At 40.8% G+C, this 17,601-nt stretch overlaps 2 protein-coding genes across 6 annotated transcripts in view; one reads left to right on the forward strand and one right to left on the reverse strand.

The window, feature by feature from the left end:
• The window catches only part of GSK3B (glycogen synthase kinase 3 beta), a 269,831-nt gene extending 257,395 nt beyond the window's left edge, over positions 1 to 12,436 (forward strand). For 3 of the 4 annotated variants that reach the window (XM_005548051.4, XM_005548052.4, XM_045384687.2), the window contains one exon: positions 6,880 to 12,436. In XM_005548051.4, coding sequence (XP_005548108.1) covers positions 6,880 to 6,947 — 68 coding nt within the window. In that variant the 3' untranslated portion in view covers positions 6,948 to 12,436. The remainder of the gene's footprint in view (positions 1 to 6,879) is intronic. The other variant, XM_045384686.3, reaches the window with a different exon arrangement.
• A 2,362-nt stretch (positions 12,437 to 14,798) lies between these two features.
• Positions 14,799 to 17,601, reverse strand: part of NR1I2 (nuclear receptor subfamily 1 group I member 2) — a 32,919-nt gene continuing 30,116 nt past the window's right edge. For both annotated transcript variants that reach the window (XM_005548054.5, XM_005548053.5), the window contains exon 9: positions 14,799 to 16,483. In XM_005548054.5, coding sequence (XP_005548111.3) covers positions 16,339 to 16,483 — 145 coding nt within the window. In that variant the 3' untranslated portion in view covers positions 14,799 to 16,338. The remainder of the gene's footprint in view (positions 16,484 to 17,601) is intronic.

Raw genomic sequence — 17,601 nt, forward strand, 5'->3', positions numbered from 1 at the left:
AGAGTGAGACCCTGTCTCCAAAAAAATAAAAAACCTAATGTTTCCAAGTGTACTTATAAAGTGCATGTAAAACACAAAAAGACTCATTTGATATATCTAAAATATGTTATTTTACTAATATGCCAGCAATAGAAATAATAAAATATTTAATAATTTTGTAGCTTTTGGAGAACTTGAAATGTGTTGAGAACAAATAAGGAACTGAATTTTAATCTTTAATGTCAGTTACTTTAAATTTAAATAAATCGCCTTATGTAGTTAGCAACTACTCTATTAGAGAATATAAATAGAACATTTCTGTGATTGCTGCTGGGCCAAATAGTGAGCATTTCAATAAATTAGAAGAATTAAATTTTTATGGACACACAGATCCAGAATACTGATTCATGGTGGCAGAGCCTTTGGAATCCTGTCTCCTATGTTTATTTTCCCTCTCTCCTCCCAACCCATTTCCTTGTTTTTACTCTCTTTTCATTTAAATCCTTTGGCAGTAGGTGTAAGTGGAGACCTTCCATTCACTCTCCTTCCTGCTCCTCATTTGGACCTTTGATCAACCACATTTGGGACAGGGAGCATGGACAGGACCATTTGTGGGCGGGGGGTGGGGGGATGCAGACAGCAAGGAATCAAGGCAAGAACTTCTGTGTTTATGACTTGAGCATTTGAGTGGGGCCGTTTCCTCAGTATTGAGACAGTTGATCCATTAATCCATGACTCCATTATCTAACAACTCTTACAGATCTCTTGAGAATCTTAAAAAAAAAAAAAAAAAAAAAAACACTGTAGATCCTGTCTTATAAAAAGAGATGTATGTATACCAGATATGGAATTTTACATACGAAAATGTACTCCAGGACAAAAATCACAGCCTTATGGACTCTTTTGGGAACCTGATACTTAAGGGTTCTACCCTTGGCTTCACTGTGGGATTGCCTAAGTTGTGTTTTACATCTTATGTCACACAGAATAAAATTGGTTTTAATACATGTGCCAATTTGCTTTGCAGTATCTGGTACAAAGCCATAGAGCCATGAATTTTTCAGAAAATAATTGATTCCTGAGAAAACAATTCTGGAAAAAAGACTTAAATCTAATATAATCTTTTTTTTGTCTTGTACAGTTTCTTAGAAGCACACCTAATTATGTAGGGAGACTTTGTCAGTGATTCCCTCATTGGCTTGTGAATGCAAACCCTAAATGTCATTTAAGTTCTTTGACATATGTATTTGTTACCTATTTCTGCATATTAGTTTACCCCCCAACATTTAGCTATTTAAAACAAGAGTAAACGTTTATTGTCTCACATAGTTTCTGTGGGTCAGGGATTTAGAAGCAGCCTAGCTAGGTGGTTCTGGGTCAGAGTCTCGTGACATAGTCAGAACATTAGCTAGGGATGCAGTCATCCAACGACTTGCCTGGGGGCAGAGGCTGTACTTCCACAGTGGCTGTCATTCATGTGGTTATCAAATGTGTGCTGGCTGTATGCAGGAGGCCTCAGTCACTCAGTAACTGGCCCTCTCCATAGTGCTACTTAAGTATCTCACATCATGGCAGCTGGCTTCCCCTAGACTAAGTAATCCAAGAAAGAAGGCAACGCGGAAGCCACAATGTCTTTTATGTCCTAGCCTTGGAAGTCACACACCGTTGTTTCTGGAATATCCTATTAGTTACACAGGTCAGTCCTATTCAGTGTGGGAATGGACTGCATTAGGCATGGATACCAAGAGGCATGAATCATTGGGGTCATCTTGGAAAGTAGCTACCACAGTGTGTAAGGATGATTTTGTACCTTCCTTTCCTTCCCCACAAAGCTGATTGTTCTGTCTGTTTCCTCTTAAGTCCATCCTTGGTTTGGGGGAGTTTTTTTGTTACTTGTTTGTTTTTCCATAGTAGTATTAGACAGGTGATAATGGGGGTTGGTTTATAGGAAGCTTCAAAGTCAGTGAAATGTTAGCTCTGTAGTTGTTTCCAGAGCACTTATTTCTCTGTACACCCCATACTGAAAACAAAGTAACTGTGCTGTTAAATTTTCTTATCACAAACTCACTCTTCTCTTTTAATGTAACGTCTCTTACAGATAATAGAAATGTGCCTGTAGAAATCACAGTGATTTTATTGAGGTTAGTTCTAAATGAAAGTCACCTTAATCTCTTTTCTTCTTTTGCTAGGAAATCTTTTCTGCTGCCCCCTAATGCCCATAATATGGATCATTCTCCTTCCTTGTGCTCTGTGTTCCACTCCCCTGCTTATTAGCTACATGGTCTTGGGCACATTCCTTAATCTATTTGTGCTTCCTTTCTCCTATTTGCAAAATGGAGGTAACAGTTGTACCTATTTCTCAGGGTTGCTGTGTGAGCTAAATGACATGACTACAAAATACTTAGTGTGATGTCTGGCATATTGGTCAGCAGTATGCTGTCGTTAGTATTTACTTTATTGATGTTGGTTATTGCAGTCACACTAGATTATACATATATGTGTTTTTAGATGTCCCTTTTACCTTCCCATCTATTGAACAATTGCTGTATGCCAGATACTATGCTAAGCACTTCATAGGCCTAATTTCCTAGGTAGGTAGTATCACTACCATTTACCAGTGAGGAAAGGAGAGAGAGATTAAATAATGTGTTCCAAAATCACACAGCTATTAAGTTGTACAAGTAGGCTTCATACTCAATAAATGTTTATAGAGTTGGTTTAGTTTTAAGAAAGATATATCAGTGTGAAGTTCAGAAGAGCATCTCTGGTGGAAAACAAGAGACTGTAGAGTTGGTTAATGATCTATAGTCAGATCATTTATAATGAAAATGATCTTAGCCTCTCTTTTAAACCATAATGCCATTTAGCATCACTTTACCAGTGCATATGTAATGGGAAGGGAATGTAAGGAGAAGCAAATGAACTTTATTGTTTTTATGTTATGGAGTCACTATTTAAATGTTTGAGAAGAAAAGTTACAGAAATTACACTAAATCCAATGACGATTTATCAAAATTTTAAATGAATAAACATTTTTAATAGAAAACTCATTAATTCAGATTCCATTGTGTAAAAATAAATTTACAGAATGATGGTGGGAACAAAATAAGCATGTGCCAAAATTCGTTTCTTATTTCTAAAAAGATGTTAATCTGTGTTATCTTGTTTCCTGATTGTTCTTGAATTAGTTTCTTCCTAGCCACCAAGAGGTCAGCTCCTCCTACTTTTCTTGGCCAAGGGGCCAGTCCATCTTTATGATGGGATTGTAGAGATTATGAGATGTAACTTTATTCAGTCAGTAATTGGGTGGTCTTTTAAGCCTACTATTGAGTATTGAATTTATAGAACTTTGCCTTTTTTGTTTTACTTTTTCCCTCTCTGTACTTTGTCTTCCTCTGAAAAAGAGAACTGTGTTCTTCTCAGCAGGACATGTGTGATTTGATTTTAAGTGGAGCTCATTGCATCAGGCGCAAGTTTTTTTGAAGAATGTCTATAGGACTGTGACTTTTGATATCAAGGATATTTATAATCAAAATAATTAGCCATTAAAATTATGTTCACTAAGTGATTTGAAAATAACTGAAGAGAAAAATATGAGGTAATTACAGATCTGAAGAGCATGGGTGTCCATCAAATTTTATTCAGAAAGTGAATTTGTTTCTGGTTTTATGCTCACTTAAAAGGCTTGTGCTAGGCCGGGCGCGGTGGCTCAAGCCTGTAATCCCAGCACTTTGGGAGGCCGAGACGGGCGGATCACGAGGTCAGGAGATCGAGACTATCCTGGCTAACAGGGTGAAACCCCGTCTCTACTAAAAAATACAAAAAACTAGCCGGGCGAGGTGGCGGGCGCCTGTGGTCCCAGCTACTCGGGAGGCTGAGGCAGGAGAATGGCGTAAACCCAGGAGGCGGAGCTTGCAGTGAGCTGAGATCTGGCCACTGCACTCCAGCCTGGGCGACACAGCCAGACTCAGTCTGAAAAAAAAATAAATAAATAAAAATAAAAAAAATAAAATAAAAATAAAATAAAAAAAAGGCTTGTGCTTTTTACTGTGATCATGCAAGCAGTCACTGAATGTATCCAAGAAAGAGGAGACTGGTTTTGGCAGTGTCACAAGCTCACAGACTGTAGTCAGTGAAAGGACATCTGCACATTGGTGCCAAATAGGATTTTGCTAAAGAGCCCATTAACATAAATGGGCTGGTGGCCATGTAGATGAGGTAAAACTGAAGTCAGCCCTGGCTGATGTCAGCCAGTGTAGTTAATGGGTGCTGTGGCCAGAGCTGCTCTCCATGTTGGCATGGGTGCTGATGTAGTGGTCAAACAGATAGATAAATTTCTGATGATCAGTGCCTTTCTTAAGTCCTGGGGAAGACCAGAATGACAGTTCTACCTGTTATCTTCCCGTACTGAAAATGAGAAGGAAATGCTGTTTGATGATGGTCATGCATAGGTTCTGAGTGTCATCAGAGCATGTGACACGCTGCAATAAGCATGGGTTTGTGGTGTTCCAGGTTTTCTCTGGATTTTTTTTTTAATGCAGCCTGTGCCTGAATCATGAAAATGAACATTTTTATCTGAGAAAGGCTTGGAGGAATCTGTGGTCTAGACAGGAATTGATGTTAGGTTATTGATGCGCAGAATGTGGATGATCATTGAGGGTAAAACTTCCTTTAAACAGGGCAAACCTAAGGAAGGTCACAAGGTACGAATGAAGTGTTAGCATAGTTCCTCAGTGATTATTAGAAAAGGTGGTCATCCTGGCTTTGGAGAGTCGGTTCTATGTCATGTACCCTTTCCTGCCACCTGTTCATTTGCCATACCGATAAATTAATATGACCCCATGCCATGGGCTATATGAACCTCATGTGTGGATTCCGATGCCATAATATCTTAACTTGTGTACATGATAACGAGATTAGAAGCAGCTTTAGCTATTTTGAAGGAAATTAAATGAATTAAACCTAATCATTCACATTAAGAGATATTCGCATTCATTCCCCAAAGGCTGTGCTAAATGTATATAAGGGCAGATTATCAGGAAATTAGGAAGTATAATTTTTATAGATTGGCTTTAGAAATGAGAAACTGAACAGCTAATCCATCATAGAGTTCCCTATGTGTCCTTGGGTCTTTTGTGTCTCCCTCTAATTCAGAAATTCAAAGTAGAAAGATCCAGGACCAAATGTTAACATTCAACCATGACATTGGTTATTCTGCTCACCATAGCACATGGTAGATCCACAAATCCCATCAGTCCTAGAGAGACAAAAAACTTCTGAGTCTGCCTTTTGGTGTCACCAACCTTGATGGCATTGTGGCTTCTAGAGAGATGGCTTTTCAAAGTTGCCCATCCCAGTCAAGCCACTTCTCTTGCTCAGGGCTTAGTGTGAAATCTGGGAAAAAATTTGGCTAGCAGTACTTTCCCAGTCATTAGTGAGATGACAAGGATGCAGCTTGATAGCCACTAAAACAGCAATCTACTAAACCAATTTGGACACAGTTAGATGCCCACTTAAATGTTAATGGATGCTGTGAAATAATAATGGACCTTAAAAGGGGGAAGGAGACCATGGTTGTAGAGTTGTACGTATTTCTAAAAGATTAGGGCAAAGTAAGCTCTAAGTAAGTTCTAAGTCAGGATTTGACTACAAGATGCTTTCCTTTTTTTAATTTTTAATTTTTGTGGGGACATAGTAGGTGTATATATTTATGGGTTACCTGAGATATTTTGATATAGACATGCAATGTGTGATAATCATATCAGGATAAATGGGATATTCATCACCTCAAGCATTTATCCTTTATGTTTCAAACCAGTCATACCTTTAGTTATTTTTAAATGTACAGTTATTTTTTTTTTTTTTTACTATAGTCACCCTGTTTTGCTAGCAAATACTAGGTCTTACTCATTATTTCTTTTTTTTTTGTACCCATTAACCATCCCCACTTCCCCCACCCTCGCTACCCTTCCCAGCCTGTGGTAATCATCCTTCTCTCTATCTCCATGAGTTCAATTGTTTTAAATTTTAGCTCCTACAAATCAGCGAGAACATGCAAAGTTTGTCTTTCTCTGTCTGGCTTGTTTCGCTTCAGATAATGACTTCCAGTTCCATCCATGTTGTTGCAAATGGCAGGATCTCATTCTTTTTCTTTTTTCTTTTCTTTTCTTTTTTTTTTTAGACAGTATCTTATTGTGTCACCCAGGTGGTCTTGGCTCACTTGCATCCTCAATCTCTTTGACTCAAGCAGCCCTCCCACTCAGCCTCCCATCATTCTCTCTTACAGCTACATATTACTCCATTGTGTGTATATACCACATTTTCTTTTATCCATTCATCTGTTGATACAAGATGCTTTATTAAATTGACTGAGTGAATTGGTACTGCACTTGCTGTTTCTTTTTTGCTGGTTGTCTATCTTCCATCTCTATGAATAATGAAGAAGGACTGTTCTGCCTATGAACACTGACCCACGTTACTTTCATTGCCTCCACCCATTTACTCACTTAAGCAGATGTAACATGGTTCAGAATTTTTAGCAAGTTTTCCCAGCTGTGCACTGTTCATTTATTTTCAAGTGAGCTAGACTCCAGCTGAGTGTTCATATACAGCTGATCCCAGCTGTAGCAAGAGCTTTGACTGAAACGGTCTCTGGCTCCCTGAGTCTGTAACTTACTCAAAGACACTGTTTTCCCTGTACCAGGACCATGGTGAGGCATGAACTTAAATCCAATAAAAGAGAAATTCAGAGTTCATAGTGTTGGCCTTATTTAAAACAACCTTCCAAATAACAGCTTGGAAGGCCATACAATTCACAGCCTGCAGTTGGAACAGTGTACTTGTTCTCTTTCGCTGTTGTAGCATTGCTCATGCTCTCTTTTGGGACTTTTTGACTTGCAGATGCTAATACTGGAGACCGTGGACAGACCAATAATGCTGCTTCCGCATCAGCTTCCAACTCCACCTGAACGGTCCCGAGCAGCCAGCTGCACAGGAAAAACCACCAGTTACTTGAGTGTCACTCAGCAACACTGGTCACGTTTGGAAAGAATATTAAAAAGAGAAAAAAAACCTGTTCATTTTAGTGTTCAATTTTTTTATTATTATTGTTGTTCTTATTTAACCTTGTAAAATATCTATAAATACAAACCAATTTCATTGTATTCTCACTTTGAGGGAGATCCAGGGGGTGGGAGGGGTTGTGGGGAGGGGGAAAGCGGAGCACTAGAACACACAATCTCTCTCCCACGACAATCTTTTTTTATTAAAAGTCTGCTGTTGTATACTTTAAAAACAGGAGTCCTGCCTCATGCCCCTTCCACAAAAGAAGAAAACTTTGTTCTGTGCTGATGGGTTTTTTTTGAACTTTGTTTTCTTTTAAAGTCTAGTGCCAGACTTTGGTATAGTGCACAGCTTGAAATTGGTTGGGAGCTTAGCAGGTATAACTCAACGGGGACTTAAATGTCACTTGTAAAATTAATCCATATCTTCGGGTATTTATAGACTTGCCTTTGGCATGTTGGTGGCAGGTGTGGCAGACAAAGAAATGTGTATCATTCGTAACCCAGGGAGGTCAGTAAAGTTTGGAACTCTACAGGGAAGATTCTTAGTAGATTTGTTAAGGTTTTGTTTTGCTCTCAGTCAGCGCTAGTGATGTAGAGGCTTGTACAGGAGGCTGCCAGAGGGGAAGCAGCAAGCAAGACTCAGGCACACATGCTCTACAGGTGGCTCTTTGTTTGCCTGACCAAAGTTCTTTGCAAATCTTAGCACAGTTTCAAACTAGTGACCTGGGAGGAGACGGAAGGGGTGTTGAGCAGGCTGAGCTAGCTGCTGAGGTCAAAGACTGACGAGCCCAGAGGAAGGGGACAGGCCAGGAATACATCTCACCACTGTGAATAAGTTTTTCCAGATTTTTTTCTAAAATTACTTCCCTTGGAAAGATACACTTGAGAGGACATTGTAGTTAAATAATGTGAACTGTAACAGTCGTCTACTGGTTTATTTTTCATATTTTTTAATTGAAAATTGAGCTTGCAGAAATAGCCACATTCTACACATAGTTCTAATTTTAAATCCAAATCTAGAATCTGTATTTGTTTTTTAACCTCATGCTTTTTACATTTATTTATTGATGCATGTCAGATGGTAGGAATATTAAAAACTATACATCAGAATGATAGTCACTTATACCTGCTGACTTTATAGGAAAGTGATGATATAAATGTGTGTATATACATTATATATACATATATTCAATACTGCCTTTTTTTTTTGTCTACAGTATCAAAATTGACTGATTGAAGCATGAGAAGAATGTTTCCCTCACACCCAGTTAAGAGTTTTTGTGTCTGTTTTCTTTGTGTATCAGTAAATGGTGTAAGAATCAGTCTCTCTTTTTGAAGAAAAAGCAATATTCCTTGGAATGCAAGGAGGATTGAAGGACTATGTTTGCCGTGAGGAAATAGATTTTCATGACTAGTTTGTTTTATACTTTTAAGGTTGGCATCTATGTGGGCCTTATATACTCTAAAATGAACTTTAGTCACCTTGGTGCTTATGGGCCATTACTTGACCTAGAATCTTTAAGGCACAATCAGTTGTACTTCACATTTAAAGATCACTTGAGTGATGGCCGCCTTTCCCTCCTACCCGCTCCTTCCCCACATGCCTTCCAAGGTTAGCTGGTAACTGTAGGGCTGCAGAGCTGAGCCCTTGCTTGTGTGTAACTTGCCCTCACCCTCCTCATTGCCACCTTAGGTCATGTTATGGGTCTTGTCCTCCAGAGGGTTCGGAAATGGAGTCTGTTGGCAGCCCTCCTGCAGGCCCTAGCACCCTGTCCTGCTCCTTAACTGTGTGTGTGACTCTCCAAGAGAGTTGTCCTGCCTGCTGAAGTGAACCAGTACCCAGAAAGACAACTGTGAGCCATCTTGGTTTTCACTGGCTGTTTAGCTGAGGTCTTGGGCCACAAAAGGGGTTTCACAAACCTCTGGATATATCAGAGTTCATGAGAAAGGAAACATGCTCAGTCAAACCAAATCAAACAAATTGAATTTTATGTTTTATAAAGTGCTTCTGAAAGCTAAGATTTGAAAGAAGCCTGAAATCAGAGTATTTGGCAGCATAACTCCTTAAAGGTAATGGCTTTGATAGACCATTTTCAGACAGAATTTATAAAGAATCTGAAAAGGCAGGTCTGTGATAGAGAAATGGACCTGCGTTCAGATCCAACTGCCCAGCAAGCGTTTGGATACAGACATTGCTCTGGACGTGGTATACTTGCCAGAGTCCACAAAAATCAGTGCTTATTTTAGGAAACAGGTTGCCCCCCACAACTGGGGTAAAAGAAGAGAGAAAAGTCACGCTTTTCTCTCATTTCATTGTGTGTGCGTGTGCGCGTGCGTGTGTGTGTGTGTGTGTGTGTGTGTGTGGGCTGAGATGTGTGATTTTTCTTTCTCAAGGATCATGGTGGGATCACAGAACTCTTTTATACAAGTGAGATCCAGGTCTCTGAATATCTTTTTGTATATAATAATAATAATAAAAAGCTCCTCACCAAATTCAAGCTTGTACATTATATTTTCTTTCTATGTTTTTAAATTTAAGTTTTATTGTTTTGTATGTAAATATGTGGACCCAGGAACTGTTATTAATGAGCAAAAAGTTACTGTTCAGGGCAGTGATTCTGTTTAATAATCAGACAAAATGTAGACGAGCTTTTTAAAGCCATATAGTTTTAACTCTGTACAGTAGGTACCGGCCTGTATTATTGTAACAATAACTCTAGCAATGTATAGTGTATCTATATAGTTTGGAGTGCCTTCGCTTCCATGTGTTTGTTTTTGTTTTTTTTTTAATTTGTTCCTTTTTAAATTTTAATTGGTTTCCTGTATCCATGTCTCCCTGTCCACCCCCTTTCCCTTTGAAATAATAACTCACTCATAACAGTATCTTTGCCCCTTCCACAGTTAAGTTTCAGTGATACCATACTCAGGAGTGGGAAGAGGAAACCATATTCGTAATCTCATTTCGTTCAAGCCCTGCCTTTGTTTTTGTTCTGAATGTCTGTTTCCTCCTCAGTAGCAGTGACCGGTTTCATTTCATACTTAGTCCATTCAGGGACTTAGTGTAGCACCAGGGAGCCCTAGAGCTGGAGGATATCGAATAGACTAGATTTTGCTCGTCTCTTCCACAAGCCCTAACCATGGGTCTTAAAAACAGCAGATTCTGGGAGCCTTCCATGCTCTCTCTCTCTCCTCTTTTATCTACTTCCCTCCCAAATGAGAGAGAGAGAGAATTGGTTTTTTATAAATCGAAGTTTCTTAATAGTATCAGGTTTTGATACGTCAGTGGTCTAAAATGCTATAGTGCAATTACTAGCAGTTACTGCACGGAGTGCCACCGTGCCAATAGAGGACTGTTGTTTTAACAAGGGAACTCCTAGCCCATTTCCTCCCTCCCGCCATCTCTACCCTTGTTCAATGAAATATCATTTTAATTTCTTTCTAAAAAATCAGTTTAATTCTTACTGTGTGCCCAACACGAAGGCCTTTTTTGAAAGAAAAATAGAGTGTTTTGCCTCAAAGTACTCCATATAAAATGTCTTGAATAGAAGAAAAAACTACCAAACCAAAGGTTACTATTTTTGAAACATCGTGTATTCATTCCAGCAAGGCAGAAGACTGCACCTTCTTTCCAATGACATGCTGCGTCATTTTTTTTTAAGTCCTCTTAATTTTTAGACACACATTTTTGGTTTATGTTTTAACAAAGTATGCCTAACCAGTCATCTTGTCTGCACCAATGCAAAGGTTTCTGAGAGGACTATTATATTCTCTATCCCTGTGGATATAAAGACACTGGCATTTCATCTATTTTTCCCTTCCTTTTTAAAGGATTTAACTTTGGAATCTTCCAAAGGAAGTTTGGCCAATGCCAGATCCCCAGACATTTGGGGGGTTTTCTTTGTTTTCAACTGAAATTATATCTGATTCCTACTGTTCATGTTAGTGATCATCTAATCACAGAGCCAAACACTTTCCTCCCCTGTATAGAAAAGTAGGTATGCTTTACAATAAAATCTGTCTTTTCTGGTGGAAACCTGAGCCGCTGAAAATAAAAGAGACAACTAGAAGCACAGTAGAGTCCCAGACTGAGATCTACCTTTGAGAGGCTTTGAAAGTAATCCCTGGGGTTTGGATTATTTTCACAAGGGTTATGCCGTTTTATTCAAGTTTGTTGCTCCGTTTTGCACCTCCACAATAAAAGCAAAATGACAACCAGTACATAAGGGGTTAGCTTGACAAAGTAGACTTCCTTGTGTTAATTTTAAAGTTTTTTTTCCTTACTATATCTGTCTACAGGCAGATACAGATAGATGTATGAAAATCTGCTTGCCTGTAAAATTTGCATTTATAAATGTGTTGCCGATGGATCACTTGGGCCTGTACACATACCAATTAGCGTGACCACTTCCATCTTAAAAACAAACCTAAAAAACAAAATTTATTATATATATATATATATATATAAAGGACTGTGGGTTGTATACAAACTATTGCAAACACTTGTGCAAATCTGTCTTGATATAAAGGAAAAGCAAAATCTGTATAACATTATTACTACTTGAATGCCTCTGTGACTGATTTTTTTTTTTCATTTTAAATATAAACTTTTTTGTGAAAAGTATGCTCAATGTTTTTTTTCCCTTTCCCCATTCCCTTGTAAATACATTTTGTTCTATGTGACTTGGTTTGGAAATAGTTAACTGGTACTGTAATTTGCATTAAATAAAAAGTAGGTTAGCCTGGAAATGAAATTAAAATTCACAAGTGTGTGGTCTTTATTTCAGTACCCAACCCTCGTTCTTCACCCTACTATTTTGCCACTGCAATATGTAGTCACATCACCATTTCCGTTCCTCTAATTAGGGAAACATTAATCTTTGTTATGAAAAACAAGATATGAATACCACTTCTTGTTCTTTCCAATGATTTTATTCCATTGTGTAGCCCCAAGAGGTGCAGCTTCCATCTTGGAAACCTTTGGATTTGACGTAGAGGAAGCTTTGCAGACACTGCTTAGAAAAGAAAGAAAACAACTCTGAAAGGGACAGTTTTTAAACGTGTATAAGCTGCTGTCTTTGATTACTGTGTTCATGATTTGGTGTGGCTGTATTTTCTTTTAACTTTCATCCTATTAGTAATGGTCTTTGGGAGTCTCTGTAAAATATATGGACACCACAAACAGTGGGGCTGTACCTCCCAGGTAACCAACACATGTTGTGTTTGAGTCTGCTCATTTCCAATACTGGATGATGTATGTAAACATGTTATGTCTCTTAGTGCAAAAAGAAACATCATTTTTTTAGGGCTGGCTCACTCTGTCAGGCCTAATCTAAAGGCTAGATATAAGGTCATGTGACTGCTGCTTCAATAAAAACAAATTTATATTCGATAAAGTGTGGTCCTCTTATTTATTTACTGTGGTGTTGGGGTTGGCTAATTCCACTAACATTTGTAAAACAGTTAAACACATTTAACCAGTAGAGGCGACGGGAGGATTGGATTAGTGAAAAAAGATGTTACTTGTTCAATGGGCCTCCTGCTGGCACTGAAGTGCATTTGGGTGTCTGTCTTGTATAGGTTCTGGGATTGAGTTAAACATTGTGTTAGTGTCCTGCAAGACCCTTTCAATTTAGAATCCTGGAAGACTGCCTTTTTCGTTTTTAAGTCTTTCCAAGAAGTACTGACCACAAACAGTCCTTTGGGATCCTATTTCAGGAGAGCAGTGATGATGGATGTAATTTTGTTTTTGTTATGTTATGTTTTGTTTTGAGACAGAGTCTTTCTCTGTTGCCTAGGCTGGAGTGCAGTGGCACGACCTCGACTCACTGCAACCTCCGCCTCCCTAGTTCAAGTGATTCTCCTACCTCGGCCTCCCTAGTAGCTGAGACTACAGGCACACACCACCATGCCCAGATAATTTTTGCATTTTTGGTAGAGACAGGGTTTCACTTTGTTGGCCAGGCTGGTCTTGAACTCCTGACCTCAAGTGATCTGCCTGCCTCAGCCTCCCAAAGTGCTGGGGTTACAGGCATGAGCCACCATGCCCAGCCGGTAGATGTCATTTTGAAATGTGTTCTAGGAAGGTAGTGAGGAAAGGAGAGATCAGGTTTTAGATCCCTGTCGTTGAGAAGTTTGTGAAAGGAAGTGAACAAAAGTGTTGGGAGGGTCACACATTTCTCAAGTGTAGGTATATTTCACTCATCACCACCATCGGATTTAGGAGAGCTGAGGGACATAAAGGGAAAGCTACCAGGAAAAACCAAGCTGCCGTGGAAGATGGCATAATGAGGCCCACAAGTTAGGAGTTAGGAAGGGATGGATAATCATATGTATGTTTCTCCTTACCTCCAGAAGGGAGTGGCCACTCTGGCCCTCCCCACAGATTTGTCATCAACATCAAGACTTAATTAGACAAAGTTCAGGGCCAGGTAGAGAGAGGCTGTTGAGTGGCCCTGACTAATGAGGGGGCAGATGGTATGCAGTAGCTTGCTTTGGTCTTTTGTCCTGAGCTTTGGAGACTGACTCCATCCTCTCCTCACTGACCTAGAAAAAAAAAGTGGTCACAGGGATGCCTAAAAACTGATGCTTCATTCTGCGTACTCAAAAGTTCAGGAAAGGGAGTAAAGAAGAAACCCAAATGTTGGAGTAGGAAAGTTACAATCTGGCTCCTAGTCCCATAAACTTGTGATCCACAAAACTACTGAAAGGAAGTCCCCTGTGTGAACTCCTCAGTGCATCTAACATTGAATCTTTCCTTACTCTTGAAATACGCTTAGTTTTTATAATCTATATAAATCTATATATCAATTCAGTGTTTGGGGAACTGCCCTGGAGTTTTTAAATCAAGACTGGAAGATGGAAATTTGTCCTCCATTCCATCTTAACCTCGCCTTACCCTGTCCTACAGCTAACAACAGTTTCAGGCTCTTGAACAAATAGCACTCGAATTGTTTCAGTAAGGAAAGGGAGATGCATATGATTTATGAATACACTGGAATGAAATCTATGTTTCCAAATTAGAAATTTGTATTTCTAATTACAAATGGATTCGTAATTAAACAAAATTCCTGGGAGCAAAAGCTGTATTCACTGAGTTTGGAAAGAGAAGCTCTTTTTTCCCCTCAGTATCTTTTCTAAAAATAAGTGCGCCCTATATCTCCTTAATGCAGAAAAGTCTGGTAAAGTCAGAGGGATGACAGAATATGTTTACTTGCTTTGATTTATATTACTGATGATTTACCATGTCCTCAAAGTTTGGCCTGCTTCTTGTAAAATGTCAAAAGCTAAGTAATTATCTGTTCTTTAAAATTCAGTTACTGTGAAGTTTCATTTGAATGGAATATTAGACGTTTAAAATTAACTCAATTCCTACATTTTTTTTTTTTTTTTTTTGAGACAGAGTCTTGCTCTGTCGCCCAGGCTGGAGTGCAGTGGCATGGTCTCGGCTCACTGCAACCTCCACCTCTCTTGTTCAAGCGATTCTCCTGCCATGGCCTCCCAAGTAGCTGGAACTACACGTGCCCACCACCACGCCCAGCTAATTTTTTGTATTTTTAGTAGAAATGGGGTTTCACTGTGTTAGCCAGGATGGTCTCGATCCCTGACCTTGTGATCCGCCAGCCTTGGCCTCCCAAAGTGCTGGGATTATAGGCGTGAGCCACCATGCCTGGCCTACATTTTTAACTATGGTATGCACATATGTTAAACTTTTATACAGAATAATCATTTTATAAGTAAGCCAAGTTAAATAATTCATTTTTATGTTCTTTTGTTTTTAACAACAGTTGTATAAATTTTTTTTTATTATACTTTAAGTTCTAGGGTACATGTGCACAACGTGCAGGTTTGTTACATATGTATACATGTGCCATGTTGGTGTGCTGCACCATTTTTATGTTCTTACGCCAGAGTCTTCAGATTTATGAAGGACAATAATAAAATTAGTAGTAAAAATATGTATGTTTGTGTGTATTTCTATTTCCACACCCCCACATTATTTTCCCCAGAAAAGGGCCAAAAAAAGTTTACCCTTCTAGCCAAAAGTTCATTATTTAATTTCTCTTGCCTTGGTTTGACATTAAACCCAGGACTACATTTCCCAAAACTAGTTCTTAGGTGTGGAATGCCTTATATCAAGTGTAATTTGTGAAAATGCAAAAAAATTTTTACTCACAAGTGGCTATAAACAAGGCAGGCACTTTCATACCCTTTCGCTTTGAGAATAGATGTGTACACAGAAATATAAGGTGCATGTAAGTGGTTCTTCTCTGGTGTGTTTAACTGATTGTCAGCGTAGCCTTGTCACAGAGCATAGCCAGCACTCCAGCCCCAGGAACAAACCCAGGCCCCATCAGATGGGGACAGACCTACCTACGCTAGATCACACACACGCACCCATAGCTGCAGTTTATGCCCTTGCTCCCACAGACTCATGTCCTCAGGAACCTTCACTTGGGTACCCGGTGCCCACCATCACAGCTCAGCATCCACACAAGGAAATTCTTTGTGCTGCTTTTGTCACTTATCGTTTCTCCTTTTGATCCAAATTGTTTGTGTTTCTGTTTGTTTTTTTTAACTATAAATTCTGTGAGCTCAGGATCTATATCTGAGTCAACGCTGTGTAACCCACAGCAGGCTACCTATTGTCGGTGCTTAAAAATGTGTTCAATGCAGAGACACAGAATGATGTGGCCAGAATGAGGTCATGCCAAGCTTCTGACATTTGTGCAGGCCTCCTGGCTTCGCTTCTCTCTAGAGGACTCCCACAGATACTCATGCACCTGCCGATGAGTACAGGCCTGGAGCCCACAAAGCAGCTCGGAAGAGGAGGGGAATGAGTGGGAAGTGGGAGACAGGACTATTAGAGGTAGCAATGAAAAGACTCCAGAAGCGAACAAACGTGGTATGTGGGCATAGACCCCAGATGGCCCAGCCCTGGTCTCGCCTTCCACACCTTGACACTTTAGTGGGATCTGAGGGATTTCTCCGCAGACCACAGGGCCTTTTAAAAGGAAAGGGCAGCCTTGCCTCTCTGATGGTCCTGACCTACAGGTCAGTGTACTCTCCACATAAGGGTCCACAGCTTCACTCCCTACAGACTGAGCTGGGGGTGGGGGGCACCCATGTCCTTCCTGAGGAATGCTAGCCAGCTGTCTTCGCAGGAGTTCCCTGGGAAGACAGGCTCAGCAGGGCATTGTCGGCTCTCGGCAGCATCCATCTGTCTTGGCCCAGGAGTGGCAGCTCAGAGGGCTCTGGGTCTGGCTGCCCCTCGGAGGCGTCACCCAAGGGCAGCCACTCAGCTACCCGTGATGCCGAACAACTCCTGCATGAGGGGCGTAGCAAAGGGGTGTATGTCCTGGATGCGCAGCAGCCGCTGGGTGTGCTGGGCGTTGATGCTGCGGAGCTCGGTGAGCATAGCCATGATCTTCAGGAACAGGAACCTGCGTGTCAGCCAGAGAAAAGGTTGGGGGTGCAGCCCGCCCTTTCCCTGGCCCGCAAGCCTCGGGGCTGCTCTGAGGCTGCAAAAGCATAATCTCTGGACATTTCAGGTCAGCCAAGAGGCAAGGCTTGGCTGAATTCCGTAAGCTTCTCTTTCACGCTGTGGATGAGAAAGGCAGAACAGCCTGCCCAGTACTCTCCCCACTCCCACCCCATCCATGGGAGTTGTGTCTTTTTTTTTTCTTGAAAGAGACAGGATCTCGTTCTGTCACCCAGGCTAGAGTGGAGTGGCACGATAATGGTCTCACTGCAGTGACAAACTCCTGGACTCAGGAGACCTCCAGCCTCAGCCTGCTGGGTAGCTAGGACTAGAGCACATGCCACCATACCTGGCTAATTTTTTTAATTTTTTCTAGAGTTGGGCTCTGGCTATATTGCCCAGACTGGCTTTGAACTCCTGGCTCCAAGGGATCCTCCTGTCTTGACCTCCCAAAGTGCTGGGATTATAGGTGTGAGCCACGACACCCGGCTGCGGGAGCTGCATCTTTGCACGCAGAGACCTCCGTGGGAAAATCCAGATATTGCAGCTACCAGTTTGGGGGTATGGGTGTCACTGCCTTCATTCATGTCCAGGGGCCAGGACTGAGCAGAGTCGTCGTGGAGGTTAGGGGCTGCAGGCTGGAATCCCTTCCTGGAACTAGCTTTGGATCCAGTATCTGAGATGTACCATATGCCTCAGTCTCCCCACGATGGAAAAGAAAGCTGGCACTTCCAGCCTCCTGCCTCCATACAAGGAAGGGCTGAGCAAAGGATGCCAAGCCAAAAAGAAAGCTGTGCAGGCCAAATAAGGATTTCAGGTTATAAGTTCACACTCTAATACTCAGTGTTGGCCTTAACCCTTCATGGCCTTGGGCTCAGTACAATCCAAGTTTGTCTCTGGGCCTGTGGGCATCAGTCTGGGCACTAGGTCACGGGAGCTATGGAGGACCAGTGAAGGTATAGAAGTCCCTTTCTGGGCCACATGTCCCCTGTTTGCTTGTGTTTTTCCTGGGAAGTGGTTAGGTAGTGCTCAAAAGTGTGAGCTTTGGACCTGGTCTGGCTGGCTCTACCTCCAGATGCC

This window comes from Macaca fascicularis, chromosome 2 (assembly GCF_037993035.2).
Source record: "Macaca fascicularis isolate 582-1 chromosome 2, T2T-MFA8v1.1".
Taxonomy (NCBI): Eukaryota; Metazoa; Chordata; class Mammalia; order Primates; family Cercopithecidae; genus Macaca; species Macaca fascicularis.